Below are 18,171 nucleotides of genomic sequence, written 5' to 3'. Positions count from 1 at the left end.
TGTAAGCTGGCAGCTGTAGCTCCAATTCAACCCCTGGCCTGGGAACTTCCATACGCAGCGGGTGCAGCCCTGAAAAGACAAAAAGAAAATTGAATTCAGACTATAAAGAGAATCTTACTATATACTTATGACAACAAAATACTATTTTTAAATGATATGAATAAACAGAACAGAAGAGTTCTTAGAAACAGTGATTGGCAAATTAAATATTCAAAGAGATGGAAAAATAGCAAAGAATCTTCAAAAAGACATAAAGCAATATAATGGTAAAAATGCAAAAAATAGATAAGAAATATGGGCAATTAATCTAGAAGGGTCAACACCTACTAGGAGTTTGCAGAGAGAAAACAAGAAAATTTCCCAGAACTAAAGGGATCACTCTCCAAATTGAAAACGGCCACCAAGTGCCAGCAAAAATAAATCAAAAACTAACCACCAAAAGATAAGAAGATCCTAAAGCAGGGGTGCAGGAAAGTCTACTTAACAAAGCAACAAGCTTCAAACAAAAACCAGGCAACCAACCCATCAGCAATACTGCAAACTAGAAAGCTAAGAAACAATGTCTCAAATTTTTAAGAAAAGGTGATATTCAATTTTGTTTTCTATATAAAGGCAAAAAAGAGGACAAAGATAAAGAAGGTGAAAGAGAGAAAAACAGCTCCACTCACAGTCTAGGGCAGTGAAGCTCAGGGATGAAAGATGTGCAACAGGCCTGGAAAATGCTAATCCAGAGAGGAGGAAGACAACAGAGGGCTGGGGGGGTAGGTGGGTAGGATCTCCAGGGAAAAAAGCAGTCAGTAAAACCAAAAGTATGCCCAAGACCATGGAAAAAGAATCCTGTTATGACAGCACAGAAATGCAAGTTAAAAAATAATAATACAGAGTGAATTTTAAATAATAGGAAGGAACTGAAAGGAAGAAACTCAAAGACATTAGGAATATAGTGATGAAGACACGATTAATTTCATTTCACATTTTAAATTTAAAAGAAAACTAGCTGTGAAGACTGTGGAGACAGCCTGGAAGACTGCATGCAGAGGACTGCTTTTCTTGGTGGCTTCATATAATGTGGATGGACAGTGCAATACTACCAAATAGCAAGTATTACCAAATTAGTATTACCAAATATTCTAAGACATTCATTTCTTTTGAATAACAACTGCTATTATCAGCATCAGGATCACAGTAGATTGAGTGGCTTGCCAAAATATAAATAACTCTCTATGAAACTTAAAAAAAAAAAGAAAGAAAACTAAATAATCAATGAAAAGTAAAATTAAACTATATCCTGCTTTATACTAGGTCAAGATAAGGAGAGCAAAAGTTAACTGAATTAAGTTTAGGTAAAACACAGAGAGGACACAAAATACACAAGCTGAAATGATAAACTGGAAAACTCTGGCCTTGGGCAAAAATTCCCTATCTCTGCATTTTCTGAATTTAGAAAATGATACTTTACTGCTTGTGTTAAATGGCTTGTTTTATCTCAGTTTAGTTGTTATTTCGGTAGTAAGGATGACTTGTGATAATGAAATGAAAAATACCTGTTTGAGAAGAACTACTTAAAATCTATATAAAATTTCTAAATTGAACAGAGAGAGCATCAGAAACATGAAGGAAAGAAACAGAGTGAATTAAAAGCAATGATAGTTGCTTACATAAACATAAGCACTAACTATGCTTTTTAAGCTGTATTTCAAATAATTTAAAGCAAAGAAACACAAATAAGACTTAGGATTAAAGTAAACATAATCTAATTCCTAGTAACAAAGAAATAACAGGCACTTTATGTTGGAACAATGACAAAGGAAGGAATCTGGGAGGATACTGACCCTAAGAGGTCACCTACAGGAACAAATATATGACACCTAAATCCCCAATGAAATACCCTGGTCAAGGAAGTCAAATTCAAAGAAAGTGTAAAAAATATCCAGTAAAAGTGTTCCCCAGGGAACCCATTATTCTATGATTTGCAAAGAAAGATAAAATTAACTTTTTTTTTTTTTTTTTTTAAAGTTCTATAGGGCTGCACCTAAGGCTTATAGAAGTTGCCAGGCTAGGGGTCGAATCAGAGCTGCAACTGCTGGCCTACACCAAAGCCACAGCAATGCAGGACCCAAGCCATGTCTGCTACCTACACCACAGCTCACTAGATCCTGGGGCCAGGGATCAAACACGTATCCCAGTCATGGATACTAATCAGGTTCACAACCCACTGAGCCACAGTAAGGACTCTCCCAAAATAACATTTCTTGATGACACTGATAATGCCAATTTTTCAAATGCCATTTCAATGACTTTTAATACATTCCTCACATGGTACATATATACCCGACATAGTGTCTTGAACCTATTACTTGGGAATAGAGAACCCCAAACTCTTCCTTTTAGCCAATCTAACCCTGCTTCCCTTTAGACTGCCACCTATTGGATCTAGCTCTTTCCTATTATCCATAAAAACATCAAATCTCTTGCTAACATGACAAACTTCCAAGGATCCAAAGCGGCTAGTATGTCCTATTCTTTCTACTCTGCAGCATTTTGTCTTTTCCACTAGTTTTTCAAGGGGTCTGCCCTCTTTTCTGTTTGCTCTTTTCTATATATATATGCTACTTTCACCAAAACCACTCTAACTCAAAATATACAACAATATTGATCACCAATCCTGCAAAAATGAAGTTTTTTTTTTTCTTAGAAGCTATGCATGTTCCTACAAGGTCAATCAGTAAACTCTTCTCTAACCCTCACTTAAGAGTATACACTTTGAGGAGTTCCCGTCATGGCTCAGCAGTAACAAACCTGACTAGTCTTCATGAGGATGCAGGTTCAATCCCTGGCTCAGTGGGTTAAGGATCTGGCATTGCTGGGAGCTGTGTTGTAGGTCACAGACAGGGCCTGGATCTGGCATTGCTGTGGCCGTGATGAAGGCAGGCAGCTGCAGCTCTGATTTGACCCCTAGCCTGGGAACTTCCATAAGCCACAGGTGCGGTCCTAAAAAGCAAAAAAAAAAAAAAAATTTGTCTTAACCCATATATTTTCATCGCATTTGCACGACTACTTTACATGTACTATTTTGTATTTTCTTGTCCCAATGCAACTCTCAAAAGTAAGATCAATGGAACCAGAGGTTTACTAAAGCATAGAAGTTCCCCTCCAAAAAAAAACAAAAAACAAAAAACACTACTACATAGAATAATAAAAATAGTGCAAAGATCCCAGTGCAAATATGTAATGAATGTATATATATAGTTGGATCTACAGGTATAATAAATGTGCACAGAGTTTGCAATTCCCACAAATAAAGTACAAATAAGGAAAACAATAATTAATATCTGACAACAGAATTTTAATGGACCAAGGGTCCACTGTGTTTAGTTCAATGTACCAACTGGAAATGTGGCCAAGAGAAGTACGAAGCCATAAAAACTTGTAAGTATCTTGTAAACAAACCTCAGTCCTGCAAAAGAACACCAATCATATTCTCAGTACAAGGACCATACTACACAGACGAATTCTGCCTCTACAGAGCTCTGGGTTAAAAATCTGCATGCTAAAAAAAAAGACCAAATCACACTACTGCTGAGAAGCTTTTAAAACAAACCAGTCTTAACATGTATTAATAATACTTTTCTCAGAAGAAAAGCAGCACAAGCTAAAATTTTTACCAAACAATGCTACTTAGTATCATATATCCACAGCATTCTGAAACAACTATCACATATGCATGCTAGCAGGAATTTTTTTTTTTATAGTTGAAAAAACACTTAAGTACATAATATGAATCAACTCGGTGAAAATGTAAGATACTGAATTCAATGACCTTTTGATGTGTTTAATCTCCGAAAACCACACTACAGGAGGAATTTTTTAAAATTTTAATTTAGTGAATGATGATTTTTATAAGTCATGATACAGTCTGGAAAGGACGTCTTGGTTTCACTAAACGACACAGTAGCTACAAGTGCTACTTGAATGAAAGGTTGCTCTGAATATCCATATTATCTACAGTGTGCCAATCTTCCTGGTCTTAAGGAAATAAATCAAATTATAGTCACTCAACATTTCTCTTCAATATACCATGTGAAGAAATGGCTCGCAAATACAAGGTCTGTTTCACTCTTATGAATCATAGCTGTTTATGATTTGCAAAGTAAGAGAAAATTAATATTTCTTTATGACACTGATAATGTCAGTTTTTCAAATACCATTTCAATGATTTTTAATACATTTCTCACGTGGTATATGTAACAAAAATAGTGTCTTGAACCTATTACTTAGGAAAATAGTTTTTATTTTAAGGATAACAGAATTTTTTTCTTTAAGAATAAAAATTTCTGTTCTGATCATTAAGATCAAATATTTCCCAAATACTTGATGAGTTCCCTCAACTTATTACAATAGAAAAAGTATCACTGGGAAAATCTCAAAACCATATGCAAACACTGCAGTTACAGAAGGAAATACTTTACAGAGTCAAAAACACTCAAATAAAGGATCAGAAATCCACTAGTTATCTCTCAAAATGAAACAGTTAGCATCCATGTTAATTCCCTATTTTTAAAATTGTTACAGCTATACTATGATTTTTGGAGATAGAAGAAATAAAATGCAAGACATTCAACTATGTTAACAAAAAACTGATCTTTAACAACTACAGCACACCAACCAAGGTCAGTATAGCAGAGAAAAAGACAGTAGTTTCTTCTTTGCTACTTTTCACACTGTTAAAAATCAAGGTTACAAAATACCATTAATCTATAGCTTTCAATGGCCTGAGGAATACTGATAGGGTAATTTCCTTGCTGAGCTTCAGTCAATACAATTAGTAAAAATCTATAGAGCCAGGTATCAACATCTGGGTAAGAACTATGTCATTTTTATTTTCTAGCAAAAAGTTGAAGCAGTTTGTGAAGAGTGGAAAGTCATAGAAGTTGTCCATATAGGGTTTTCACTAATTTAGAGTAACATTTCTTCTGTGCAGCTCTCTTAAATCTAAAATTACTTCAAAACAAGATTTTTTAAAAAATTTTAATGTTTTCCACTTTGCTATCATTTTAGAAAATACACAGGCCTTTTACTGAACTAAATATCCCAATGGGCAAAAGGAACTTTGAAACAATCAGCATAAATCCCCTACCTGATGGCACAAGGAAATCTAAAACAATCCTACAAAGAGGTTTATAATTTTAAGTTTCCCACACATATTTTATTCCCTTACATATCTTAAGAATATATATATCACATATATTAATATAAACAGCTCTCATTCAGAATCAAGATAAATAATTGTAGCAAATTTAAAATAGGAAAATTCAGAAAATATTTCTACTTGTAGATTCTCAAAAAAATTAGTTTACAAGACAATGAAATCATAAACAAGTATTAATCATACTATAAAAATTTTTAATTACTTCAATACCGATGTTCCAAGTCTATTAGCAAAAGAAATGTTCAACCAAAAAGAGTTTTGGTATGTAAAAAATCATTTTCATATCAACAGAAATTAAAAAAAAATAAAAAAGACAGCAAGTAACATTACCAGTATTACTAAGAGGCTGGTATTTTATAAGAAATTCTAGAAGGATGATACATTTGCCAGTTCCAGACCCAATACAACATCCTTGAGAGTAACTGTATTTCCAGTAACAAAGCACATCAGTATTCAACAAATGTTCTTCCTGAATTTAGACTAAACAGTAAAATTCTGTGCCTATAACCAAACAGTGTCAAAAGTGCTTGACATTAATTAAGATACACTGTACTGACAAAGGAATAAATCATACAAAATAAAATTTTTAAAGCTTTAAAACATTTAAGAATACAACAACAAAAACATGTAAACCTATGCAATAACACAACACAATGTATAAAATTCAGAAATATACCATTATTAGCAAGCAATTCAAAAGACTTCAGTATTAAGGAATTGTTAAAATGAAAAGATTCCTAGAAGCCAAAGTGTTGAGGTCTTCAGGCAGAGTAAGATGACAAATTTGTGGATGAATAGCAGGCCACCTAATCCAAACTTTAAGTATCATTATATCAAAATGTTAGGTAGAAAATATTAAAAGGAAACAAAAAATCCTGAAAAAAACGTAGTACAGAAGACATCTAGAGTCACTGAAAAACAGAACAATATCATATAAACCTAAACTACTCCAGGGAACAGAGAGGGAAAGCCTAACTTCTTGTGAAGCTGATTTTCCTTTGTCTAATTTTAGCCTACAGAATAGATAATTGCCCCAGTCTGTTGTAATAATTTCTTTGCTTAATAAAAGAAAACCTACATATTTTTCCATATATTAAAATATCTCTGAAATAATCTTATTAAGAATCTAATCAGACAGAAAGTTATTATCCTCTGAAAGTTAATCGCAGTTACTCCAACTATAGATCCTACAGTAGTGCTATCCAATGGAAATATGCAAGCCACATACGTAATTTTAAATTTCCAACTGGTCACTTTAAAAAAGGTAAAAACAAGTGAAATTAATTTTAATGAAATATTTTAACCAAAATTATACAAAACATCACACCTCAACATGTAGTCTACATTTCAAAAATTTGATAAAATATTTTACATTCTTTTTTCAAAGTAAGCATATTTAAAATCAAATGTGCCTTTTACAGAACATCCTGATTAAGACCAGACTCATTTCATGTGATTAACAGTTATATGTGGCTAGGAGTTTGCTACTATGGACAGCACAGGTCTGGAGTTCTTTCTCTGGTTTTGAGATACAAGCACAAAATACTAAAAGATCTGAAATGGGAGCACACAATATATTAAATTTGAAGGGCCGTGAGGGGTGCTGCGAAAGGTCAATTCAGCCATTCCCCCTGACTCCAACAGCCCTAGGATGTTATCATGTCCCAACTGGTAAGGCTAGGGAGAGTCCCAATTTATAGCTGTTGTCATAATGTAATTAATAACAGCACCCCTTGTAATTCTCAAAAAAGCATCTCACCTTGGATGATAAATCATACGATTGCCCTATCTATAGCCATAATATCCTCGAAGATAATTCCTATATTTCTTGGAAGAAAATTTAGATTCTAAATTCTAATTCTGATACCTAGAAAGGAGCTCTAAATTCAGAGTCCTAAATTCACTACCCTCATCCAAAAAAAAAAAAAAAAAAAAAAAAAAAAAAAACTGCTGAAAATTCTTTTTATTTTAAATTGCAGACTAAAAAAAAAAAAAGAAAAAAAAAAAAAAGTAAGAATTACCTGTTGAACAAGGCATCTGGAAATTGGGATCATTGCTATCCAAAACAGGCAAACAGAACTGGTTACTTGCAGATCCTAGCATAGGATCCTTATCGCTGAGCATGTTCTTCAGCGAGTCCTCTAAGACATTTTGACTTGTACTAAAATCCTCACAGACTTCATTCTCCAGGTTGGATCCTAGAAATAGGGCATCATCTAAGTGTTCAGTAGGAATTAAATGATTAAATGTATCAACTATATCCATGAAGACTTCTGTGTGTCTTTCAGCCCTATAGAAAGACAAAAAAAATACCATAAGAAATAAAGCTATCAATTGAAAATCACCTAAAACCAAATTATTTTAATAGTTTTGAGTCTACGAACACACTTAGGTATTTCTGCATTGTTTAAAAAAAAAAAAATCCTCATTTTTTGAATATACATTTGGACATGTAGAACAAATTTTTGCTAAATAATGTTTCTTCATCATGCATGTAGAATTTTATTTTACCAGAGATCCTGATAAATGTTTAATTCATTGTTTTTAGGGGGAAAAAAACTATGTATATGTAGTCTATTAACTTGATACATTTGAAAGAATTACATGACTTAAACCATAAAAACCTTATGTTTTTAACCATAATCTTTTCATAAATTAAGACTCAGACACTGTTTTTACAGTAAGTCTATATAAAAGAGCTAAAATCAAATCATTTATTGTCCCATATCCACTAAAATTATAAAACAGCCTTGTTTCATTTACAATGCATTTAAATTAAAGAAAGATAATATAGAGACAAAAAGGGTTTTTGTAGGGTAAGGGGAAAAAATGAAAAGAAACTATTAACTAAACCCAACAAATCAAAACTCAAAAAACTACACACATTCAGGCACAGACTTGTATATACAGACATTTTGCAGAAAACCCCTTTTAGGATAAAATGAGATAAATAACAAGCAAACAACAAAACTTCCTCACTCTCACAAAAGATAATTATCTTCTAAATACAGGATTTCAGTATCTCTTCTCAAATTCTGGAACTTATTCATATTTAAATATTAACAAGCACTGAAAAAAAAAAGTTAACTATTTGACTGACTGGCTGATTATCTTACACGCATTCTCCAATAATAACACTACCAGAAAACTGCAGCTATACAATGCTGATGAAAAGTCAGAAAATGTTTTAATTCCCTGACGCTACTTGATCTCACTCAGTACCTAAGAAAGGCTCGATTATCATATGTCATCACTACTCGCACAGATGTTTTTACGTTCCAAATAAATTTTAATATAATAAATAAATTTCTGGTAAATAAAAATAATTTACAGAAATGTTACTAAATGTTTACAAAATTAAGTACCTGGAACTACCAACAAAGTTTTTTATCTGAATATGCTAGAATCCAAAGTATACCACAAACCAAAACAACCTCCACTTCAGAACTGCACCTCAAATGAAACAAAAAAAAGTCAATTCCAGCTATAGAAACAAATGGTTAACGTTTCTTACAAAAATGATATGCTGAATCTGTGACAATGCACCCAACTCAGTCTCATAGCCAATACACATCTGGTAAATTCCACAACTTCACCTAAGGTCAGTCTTTCTGTTGCACCAACTTCTGCCTGTGTACTTTCAAGTGCTGGGGACACTCAAAGCATTCAGAAGGTATAGTTACACAGCTCGAAATCACAAAGCTATACGGAAGACCAGACCATTCTAAATAGTCAACTAAATGAGCAATATTTTTTTTCAATGATACTATTAGTAAAACAACTCAAACTCTTTTACTAAAAAGTGCCTTCAGAGCCTACGGAAAATTTTTAAAATCTCAATAGTAGACAACATTTAGTTTTTAAAGATCAATTTAAAAAAAAAAAAAAGTGGGAGTTCCCGTCGTGGCGCAGTGGTTAACGAATCCGACTAGGAACCATGAGCTTGCGGGTTCGAGCCCTGCCCTTGCTCAGTGGGTTAACAATTCGGTGTTGCCGTGAGCTGTGGTGTAGGTTGCAGACGCGGCTCGGATCCCGTGTTGCTATGGCTCTGGCATAGGCCAGTGGCTACAGCTCCAATTCGACCCCTAGCCTGGGAACCTCCATATGCCGCAGGTGCGGCCCAAAGAAATAGCAAAAAGACAAAAAAAAAAAAAAAAAGGTAAAGCATACTGTAAATAAGATGGGTGAACCTAACTTTCCAGTATGTTTTTTTTTTGGGGGGGGGAGTAGTATGACTTATATGAGGTGTGTTTCCCTGGATTTAAATAAGCAGATTAGGACAAAAGCATTGGTGGTCAAATGTCAAGAAAGACTGTGTAACAAAGTTACATTTCTTTAATAATACCTTTAATTTATTCAACAAAAGTTCACTGAGCAGCTATCATGGTGCAAGACACCTTTAATGTTCCAATGAAAATGGGAATTTTCCTAGACAAAATAGTGTATAAAGCATCCCAAACTTATGGGTCCAAAGAAGGCAATTTCTACACAAGACTAGTGTTATAAATTGGTAAGACATAATTTTCACAAGTGATTCCAACAAGCTCTGGGGCCAATTCCAGGGGAAGAATGCCAAAAATCATAGCATCCAGCCGTCTCACAAGATTATCTTAAAAGTAACACTGAATGGAGGTATAGAGCAGTAATTTATTTTTAAAAATCAGTTTTAGACATCAAATGCTCAGTATCAAAAATAAAATAAAAAAATCTCCATGCCAAATTGTAAAACAAATGTTAGTCAACTGTACAACATTAACTTAACATGAACACACTAATCTACTAAATGCAATGTGATGTCCTGATTTGGGTCATGGAAAAAAAGGATAGTGGAAAAACTGGTGAAATCATAATTAAGTCTGGGGTTTAGCTAATATTTCTGATGAAGGTACTATCATTAGGTCAGAATAGTACAGTATAGGAACCCTATACTATTTTTGCAACTTTTCTATAAATCTAAAACTACTCCAAAAAAAGTCTTTTTTAAAAATGAACACTAACTGGAGTTCCCATCTTGGCTCATCGGAAACTAATCCAACTAGGAACCATGAGGTTGCAGGTTCAATTCCTGGCCTCTCTCAGTGGGTTAACAATCCAGCATTGCCGTGAGCTCTGGCGTAGGTTGAAGATGTGGCTCGGATCCTGCGTTGCTGTGGCTGTGGTGTAGGCAAGCAGCTAAAGCTCCGTTTTGACCCCTAGCCTGGGAACCTCCATATGCCGCAGGTGTGGCCCTGAAAAGCCAAAAAAAAAAAAAAAAAAAAAACCACTAACCTAAAATGCAATGCCTTGGAACACCTAGCCATGTAGATAGGCAAAGATAACCAGATCCAATTAAGGAAAAATTTAAGAGTTGATTCAGTATCTGTTAAACAAACTGGTTGATTTAAACAAATTCTGGTTTCTTACACTGAAATTTTACTTAAATGCTTCCCTATATTTGGCATTATAAATTTAATAATTAAAACATGACAAATCTACCTAGGATGTGGCTAATGATATATATTTATGATTAAATTGATACTATTAACTTGGGAATACATATATGCTAAAATCACAGAAATTATTTATAGGTTCACAGTCACACCTCAAGTTTGCTGACAATAAGAGGTATCCAGCTAAGTCAGAGAACTGGATAATTTGCTTAATTCAAAAGTACTCATTTATTCACATATTTATCAAGTACCTACTATGAAGTACTATTATAAGGATACCAATGAAACAATCCCTGGTCTCAAATTCAAGGAACTCATAATCCAAAACAAAGTATAGACAAATACGACAACACATAAACATCACAGCAAAAAACGGAAGGGTCATACTTAAGGGCTCAGCAGGTGATAGGTGAGCTGCATCCTAAAGGTCCATAGGCTATTCCAGGCAAAGGAACAGCAGGTGCCAATTATGAACAGCAGCACTTGGTCCTAATGGACCATTTAGAAAGACTCAGAATTCAATAGAAGGATTGGTACTAACATCCCAAATAAAATATAATGAGTTCAAAAACATTTCCCATTTGTTTCATCTGTAACTCAAGAGAATTATACTGCAGCCAAATTTAGTCTACACTGATGAAAACAGCATATACTGTTTTCTAAGCGTTCTTCTCAGAAACACCTTCAAAGTAAAACTATGTATTTTTTATACCGTCTCCTTAAAAAAAGCACACAATAAGTCACTAAAGTTATCAAAGCTATGTGGGGGGCGGGGGGAGAGGATATTGGAGGTGGGGGCAGAAATATTATCAGGAGATTAAAAAATCTGTGAATAATGTTAAACACAGTAATAGTGATGGGAGGAGGGCATTCTAAGTATGATAGTAAATGAAGGCCTTGCTAATAAAAGTGAAGTGTGAGACAAAACCTGAAATTAAAGAGTGATCCACACATAAATGACAAACAGCCTACAGGCAAAGACCTAAATGCAAAGGCCCTGGGAATGGAACTGTTTGATGCCTTCCAACCCCTATACCATAGTTTAAATTAAGCTGTCAATTTGTCAGACATGCTTACTATTAACAAGTTTCTAACAAGCATTGGCAGTGGTAGGAAAAAAAGAACTAAAATCATGATAAAATATAAAACTTCATGCCAGGCAGTAGTCAACAGGCTTTATGTCAGTAGTTCTCAATCAGAGGGGATTAAGCCCTTCCAGATGACATTTGACCGTGTATGGAGACAATTTTGGTCAATACACTACAATGATGGCGTTCCCATTGCAGCTCAGCGAGTTAAGGACCCAATGCTCTTGGTCTCTCCCAGGATTCGGGTTCTACCCCTGGCCTCACTCAGTGGGTTAAGGATCTGGTGTTGCCACAAGCTACTGTGCAGTTCGCAGAGGTGGCTCGGATCCAGTGTTGCTGTGGCACAAACCAATAGCTGCAGCTCCGATTTCAACCCCTTGCCTTGGAACTTCCACATGCCTCAGGTGCAGCCATAAACAGGGAAAATAATCAATTAATATATATATTACAATGCACCAGGGAAAGCCCCACCACAAAGAATTATCCAGACAAAAAAAAAAAAAAAAAACAGTGCTGAGGTTAAGAAATCCTGCTCTATATTTATTAATTTAACCCTCACAATGCTGTGTTTTAATCCTGATTATACAAAAAAATAAAAAATAAAATGAAATTGGGGTAAGAGTGATTAAATTACTTGCTATATATTAAGAGGTAGAGCTGAAATCTGAACCGAGAAAAATTCATTCAAGAGTCGACGCCTTACCACTACCCTGTGTTATCTCTTCATACAGTAAGTTCATTGACGGTTTATTATGAGACAGGCACCCTACTAAAACGTACAATGCCATTAAACTTCACAGTCACACAATTAGGCAGCTATTATTATTATTATTATTATTCTCAATTTACAAGAGAAGTTAAAGCTTAGCTAAGTTACATCCAATATTACTGAGTCAATAAGTGACAAAGCTGGGACTCAATCCACTCTGACACAAAGGTCAGTTCTTCCCCACCATGATACAGCAACATTAAAGATGAATGATAGGTTATCCTCCCAGGACAAGGTCAAGGAAAGTCACTAAATGGTTAGGACATGTGATGTGATACAATTCCACAAAGTACAATTCTACAAGGCGATGCAACCTCATCACCCATTTCAAATTCTGGTCCAGTTTCATTGGGCAGAGTCTACTGGCAAGACTTCACAAGAAAAATCAAGGATCATAACTTTGTTACTGAATTTAACAGGGGAAAAAATATATGTAAAAATCCAAGATGACTGCCATACTAAGACCAAAGCAGACCTAAAAGCCTCAAAAAAGAACTATTAAGTGTAAAGTTGAAACTGGCAAAGCAGAATTACACTTAGCCATTAGTAAGAAAGAGCTGCCTTCAAAGTTTACAACTATATCCTACTATCATTATGAGAAGCATTAGCAGTTTGGATTAACCACAAACAGTACAAGTAGCTCATTAAAACTATGGCCTAGGTAATAACAGTCCAAGCTAACATGCACTTAGCATATACTATGTACGTGCCAGGCTCTATGCCATCTGTACTGCATGCATATCTCATTAGTTCCTCACAACCATCCCATGAGGTAGGTACAATTATTACCTCTATTTTGGAGATGAGCAAACTGAGGCCCAGACCATTACATAATTGATCCAAAATCACCTCAAAGATATTACAGGGTTGGTTCTAAAGCACCACAATACAGTAAATATCACATACAGTAGAAAGCAAGTCACATCAATTTTTGGTTTCCCAGTGCATATAAGAGCTATGCTCCCACTATACTAGTCTACTAAGTGTGCAATAGCATTACATCTTAGGAAACAATGTATAAACCTTAATTAGAAATACTTTATGGGATGGAAATGTTCAAAATTGGGTTGTGATGATGATTGTACAACTATAAATATAATTCACTGAATTTTTTAAAAAGAAAAAAAGGAGTTTTCGTCGTGGCTCAGTGGTCAAGAAATCTGACTAGGAACCATGAGGTTTCGGGTTCAATCCCTGGCCTCGCTCAGTGGGTTAAGGATCTGGTGTTGCCGTGAGCTGTGGTGTAGGTCACAGACAGGGCTTGGATCCCGAGGTGCTGTGGCTCTGGTGTAGGCCGGCGGCTACAGCTCCGATTGGACCCCTAGCCTGGGAACCTCCATATGCCATGGGTGCAGCCCCAGAAAAGTCAAAAAGACGTAAGAAGAAGAAGAAAAAAAAACAAAAAAACTTTATTACTTTAAAAAAAAAAAAGCCAAGCAAACAAAAAACACTAACCACCATCTGAGTCTTCAGCAAGCTGTAAGCTTTTTGCTGAAGGTCTTGCCCTGATGTTGATGGCTGCTGACTGATCAGGGTGATGGCTACAGAAGGTTATAAGGTGGCTGTAGCAATTTCTTAAAATAAGATAGCAATGAAGTTTGGTGCACCAAGTGACTCTACCTTTTGTGAACGGTTTCTCTGTAGCATACAGTGCTGTTTGATAGCATTTTACCCACAGTAGAACTTCTTCCAAAATTGGAGTCAGTCTTCTCAAATCCTGCAGTCTCTTTATCAATTAAGTTTATGTACTATTCTACTCTAGAACCTCTGTTTCAACAATCTCCATAGCATCTTCACCAGGAGTAGATTCTATCTCAAGAATCCACTTTCTTCGATCATGAGACAGCAGCCATTCAGTCACATCTTAAGGCTCTACTTCTAATTCTAGTTCTCTCGCTATTTCTACCACATTTGCAGTTACTTTCTCCACTGAAGTTTTGGACCCTTTAAAGTTACCCTTGAGGACTGGAATCAGCTTCTTCCAAACTTCTGTTAATTTTGATATTTTGACCTCTTCCCATGAATCACAAACATTCAGAGAAAAGACAGCAGAGTAGAAGAACTTGAGCATTCCTTCCCTCAAGAAAACACCAAAATCACAACTAACTGATGAACAATCATTGACTAAAAAGACTGGAAACTACCAAAAAAGATATCCTACACCCAAAGACAAAGAAGCCACGAGACAAGAGGAAGGGCACTTTCGAAATACAAGCAAATTCCACACCCACCAGGTGGGCAACCCACAAACCAATGTTCTTCATGGCTAGGATGGTGAATCCTTTCCACAAGTTTTTCAATTGACTATGCCCATATCCATCACAGGAATCACTATGACAGCTATAGCTTTACAAAATGTATTTCTTAAATAGTAAGACTTTAAAGTCTAAGTGACTCCTCCGTCTGTGGGCTGCAGAATGGGTTTTGTGCTAGCAGGCATGAGAACAACATTATTCTCACTGTACACCTCCAACAGAGTTCTTGGGTTACCAGGTGCATTCTCAATGAGTAGTAATATTTTGAAAAAAAATTCTTTTTTCTGAGCAGTAGGTCTCAAGAATGGGCTTAAAATATTCTGTAAATCATGTTGTAAACAGATGCGTTGTCATACAAGCATTGTTGTTCCATTTACAGAGCACAGGAAGAGCAGATTTAGCATAGGGCCCTAGAATTTTTAGAATGGTGAATGAGCTGTGGCTTCCAACTTAAAAGTCATCAGCTGCACTGGCCCCTAACAAGAGTATCAACCTTTTTTTTTGTTTGTTTTTTGTTTTTTTTTTGGCCACCCCACGGCATATGCAGTTCCTGGGCCAGATACCAGAAAGACCCAAGCTGCAGTTGCAACCAATGTCACAAATGCAGCAATGCCAGATCCTTAACCCACTGTGCCAGGCCAGGGATGGAACCTGCACCCCAGCGTTCCAAGATACTGCCAATCCAGTTGCGCCACAGTAGGAACTCCTCAGCCTGTGCTCTGAAGCTTTGAATCCAGGTATTGCCTTCCTCTCTAGCTGTGAGTCCTAGATGGTATCTTCTTCCAAAAGAAAGCTGCTTCTATAGCCTTTCAACTATGCTGAAAATCTGTTCTTTAGTGCAGCCACCTTCATGAATTATCTTAGCTAGGTCCTCTGAATAACTTGCTATAGTTTGTACATCAGCATTTGCTGCTTCACCTTGCACTTTTATCTTATAAAGATGACCTCTTCCCTTCAACCACATGAACCAAATTCTGTTAGCTTCAAACTTTCCTTCTGTATCTTCTGACCTTTCTCAGCCTTCATAAAATTGAAGAGAGTTAAGGCCTTAGCCTGGATTAGGCTTTAGATTAAAAGAATGCTGTGGCTGGTTTAATCTTACACCCAGACTACTAAAACTTTCTCCATATCAGCAATAAGGCTTTTTCACTTTCTTCATTCATGTGTTCACTGGAGTAGCACCTTTAATTTCCCTCAAGAACTTTTCTTTTGCATCCCAACTTGGCTAACTATCTGGCACAAAAGACCTAGCTTTTGGCCTTTCTCAGCTTTTGACACACCTTCCTCACTAAGCTTAATCATTTCTAGCTTCTGATTTAAAGTGAGAGACATATGACTCTTTCTTTCACTTGGACACTTAATTGGAAGGTTATTAGTTAGTGTAATTTCAATACTGTTGCATCTCAGGGAATAGAGAGGCCCAAGGAGAAGGAGAGAGATGGGAAATGGCTGGTCAGTGGAGCAGTCAGGACACACACAACATTTAGAATTTAAGTTCACCTTCTTATAGGGGTGTGATTTGTGGTGCCCCAAAATAACAGCAGTAGTTAACATCAAGATCGCTGATCACAGATCACCATAACAAATACAATAATAATGGATAAGTTTGAAATAGTGTGAGAATTACCAAAATGTGACAGAGAATACTTGCAAGTAAGCAAATACTATTAAAAAATTGGCACCAATAAATAGACTTGCTCCATGCACAGTTGCCACAAACCTTCAATTTGTAAAAAACGCAATACTATCATGAAAGCACAATAAAACGAGGTATGCCTATATAGCCAAAATGAACTCCAGGTAGTGAGATTTCTGAGCCTGCACTTTTAAACTTACTATACCTTATGCAGTCTACAGGCACAACAATCTCTATGTTAATATACCATTAATGAACTCTTTAAAATAATGGAAACCAAATGACATACCCACTTCCAAAATAAATAGGAAATATGCATTTAGCCACTCCCTACACATAAAAAATAAAATGGCTAACCTCAGTGTATATACAAAAACATCATTTTGGAAGTGATCAACTACAAATTTCACTATTTATTTTCAGTCTACAATTTTAGAATGTTTTCATGTGGCCCACTCACACAAGTTATGAATGTACAACCTACTTATTATGCCATTCAAAATTTTACCTAATAAAGTTAGATTGTGTCAAAAGATAAAACTTCTAGATATGATTTTGGAGTTTTTGCTTAGCTATTTCTCTTCAACCTTTCTCCATTATAAAAACGATCATAAAGGAGTTCCCGTTGTGGCTCCGTGGTTAACGGATCCGACTAGGAACCATGAGGTTGTGGGTTCGATCTCTGGCCTTGCTCAGTGGGTTAAGGATCCAGCATTGCCATGAGCTGTAGTGTAGGTTACAGATGCAGCTCGGATCCCAAGTTGCAGTGGCTCTGGCGTAGGCTGGCGGCTTCAGCTCCAATTTGATCCCTATCGTGGGAACCTCCATATGCCTCAGGATCAGCCAAAGAAATGGCAAAAAGACAAAAAAAAAAAAAAAAAAGATCATAAAAATTTAAGTTCTTGACCATTAAAAAATGATCTACATTAAATACACAATGTATGGCAATAACTGTCCAGCCTATACACTTAGAAATTCCTCATACAATGTGTTTTCTAAGTCTTGACATATCTTTCTCTTTTAACTCTAATACAATGATTTAACATCTCATTTCTGAATCTGGTTTCTCAGCCTAGACTATGTTCCGTGAGAGTACAAACAAGCTGAGTCTCAAACATGAATTAAATCAATACTCTCAATTACCTTGCCTGTGTAATCAATGGGCAACAAAGAATTTTTTTACTGCTCTCAAAAACGCAACAGTAGGAGTTCCCATTGTGGCTCAGCAGGGAACAAAACCGACTAGTATCCATGAGGATGCAGGTTCGGGTTCCATCCCTGGCCCTACTCAGTGGACTAAGGATCTGGTGTTTCCTTGAGCTGTGATGTAGGTCGCAGATGTGGCTCATATCTGGCCTTGCTACAGCTGTGGTGAAGGCCGGCAGCTACAGCTCTGACTCAACTGCAGGTCCTATTCCACCATTGGCCTGGGAACTCCCACATGCTGCAGGTGCAGCCCTTTAAAAAAAAAAAAAAAAAAAAAAAGGCAAAAAAAAAAAAAAAAGCAACAGTATCATAAATGTGTAACAATTTGCCAGTCATTTTCCTAGTTAAAAAATGTCTATGCTTCTGAAAAGACACTTCAGGATTCTCAGAGGGTGCTGAGAATGAAGAAATGAAAGAACTTGAGCCCAAGAAGTACTATTCCAGAAAAGGAATCCAGACACCATGTGTCCAAAAGAACTAATGAAATGTGGATGAATGAAAATATTTAGAGATCAGCACTCCAAGAACCTTGCACTCTCTGCCACTGTGTGGTGAAGTAACTATCAGCAACCCACCAAC

At 35.9% G+C, this 18,171-nt stretch overlaps 1 protein-coding gene across 14 annotated transcripts in view; it reads right to left on the bottom strand.

Annotated features, from left to right (window-relative positions):
- The window catches only part of PHF3 (PHD finger protein 3), a 1,103,753-nt gene that overhangs the window by 54,757 nt on the left and 1,030,825 nt on the right, over positions 1-18,171 (bottom strand). For 9 of the 14 annotated variants that reach the window (XM_084958296.1, XM_084958314.1, XM_084958288.1 and 6 more), the window contains exon 2: positions 7,231-7,499. The exons of 1 other annotated variant lie outside the window; for it this stretch is intronic. Coding sequence is in view for 3 of the 13 variants with exons in the window: in XM_084958288.1 (XP_084814414.1) it covers positions 7,231-7,474 (244 nt within the window). In the remaining 10 variants the exon portion in view is untranslated. Of the gene's footprint in view, positions 1-7,230; positions 9,300-18,171 lie in introns of all 14 variants that reach the window. 4 more of the 14 variants (XM_084958299.1, XM_084958317.1, XM_084958340.1 and 1 more) reach the window with 2 other exon arrangements.

This window comes from Sus scrofa, chromosome 1 (genome assembly GCF_054392235.1).
Source record: "Sus scrofa isolate SSC_HxYL_T2T_F1_AM1 chromosome 1, Sscrofa_HxYL_maternal_Yorkshire_Landrace_v2.0, whole genome shotgun sequence".
Classification (NCBI taxonomy): Eukaryota; Metazoa; Chordata; class Mammalia; order Artiodactyla; family Suidae; genus Sus; species Sus scrofa.
Note: the sequence above shows the minus strand (reverse complement) of the source record. Positions and strands in the feature narration are given on the sequence as shown.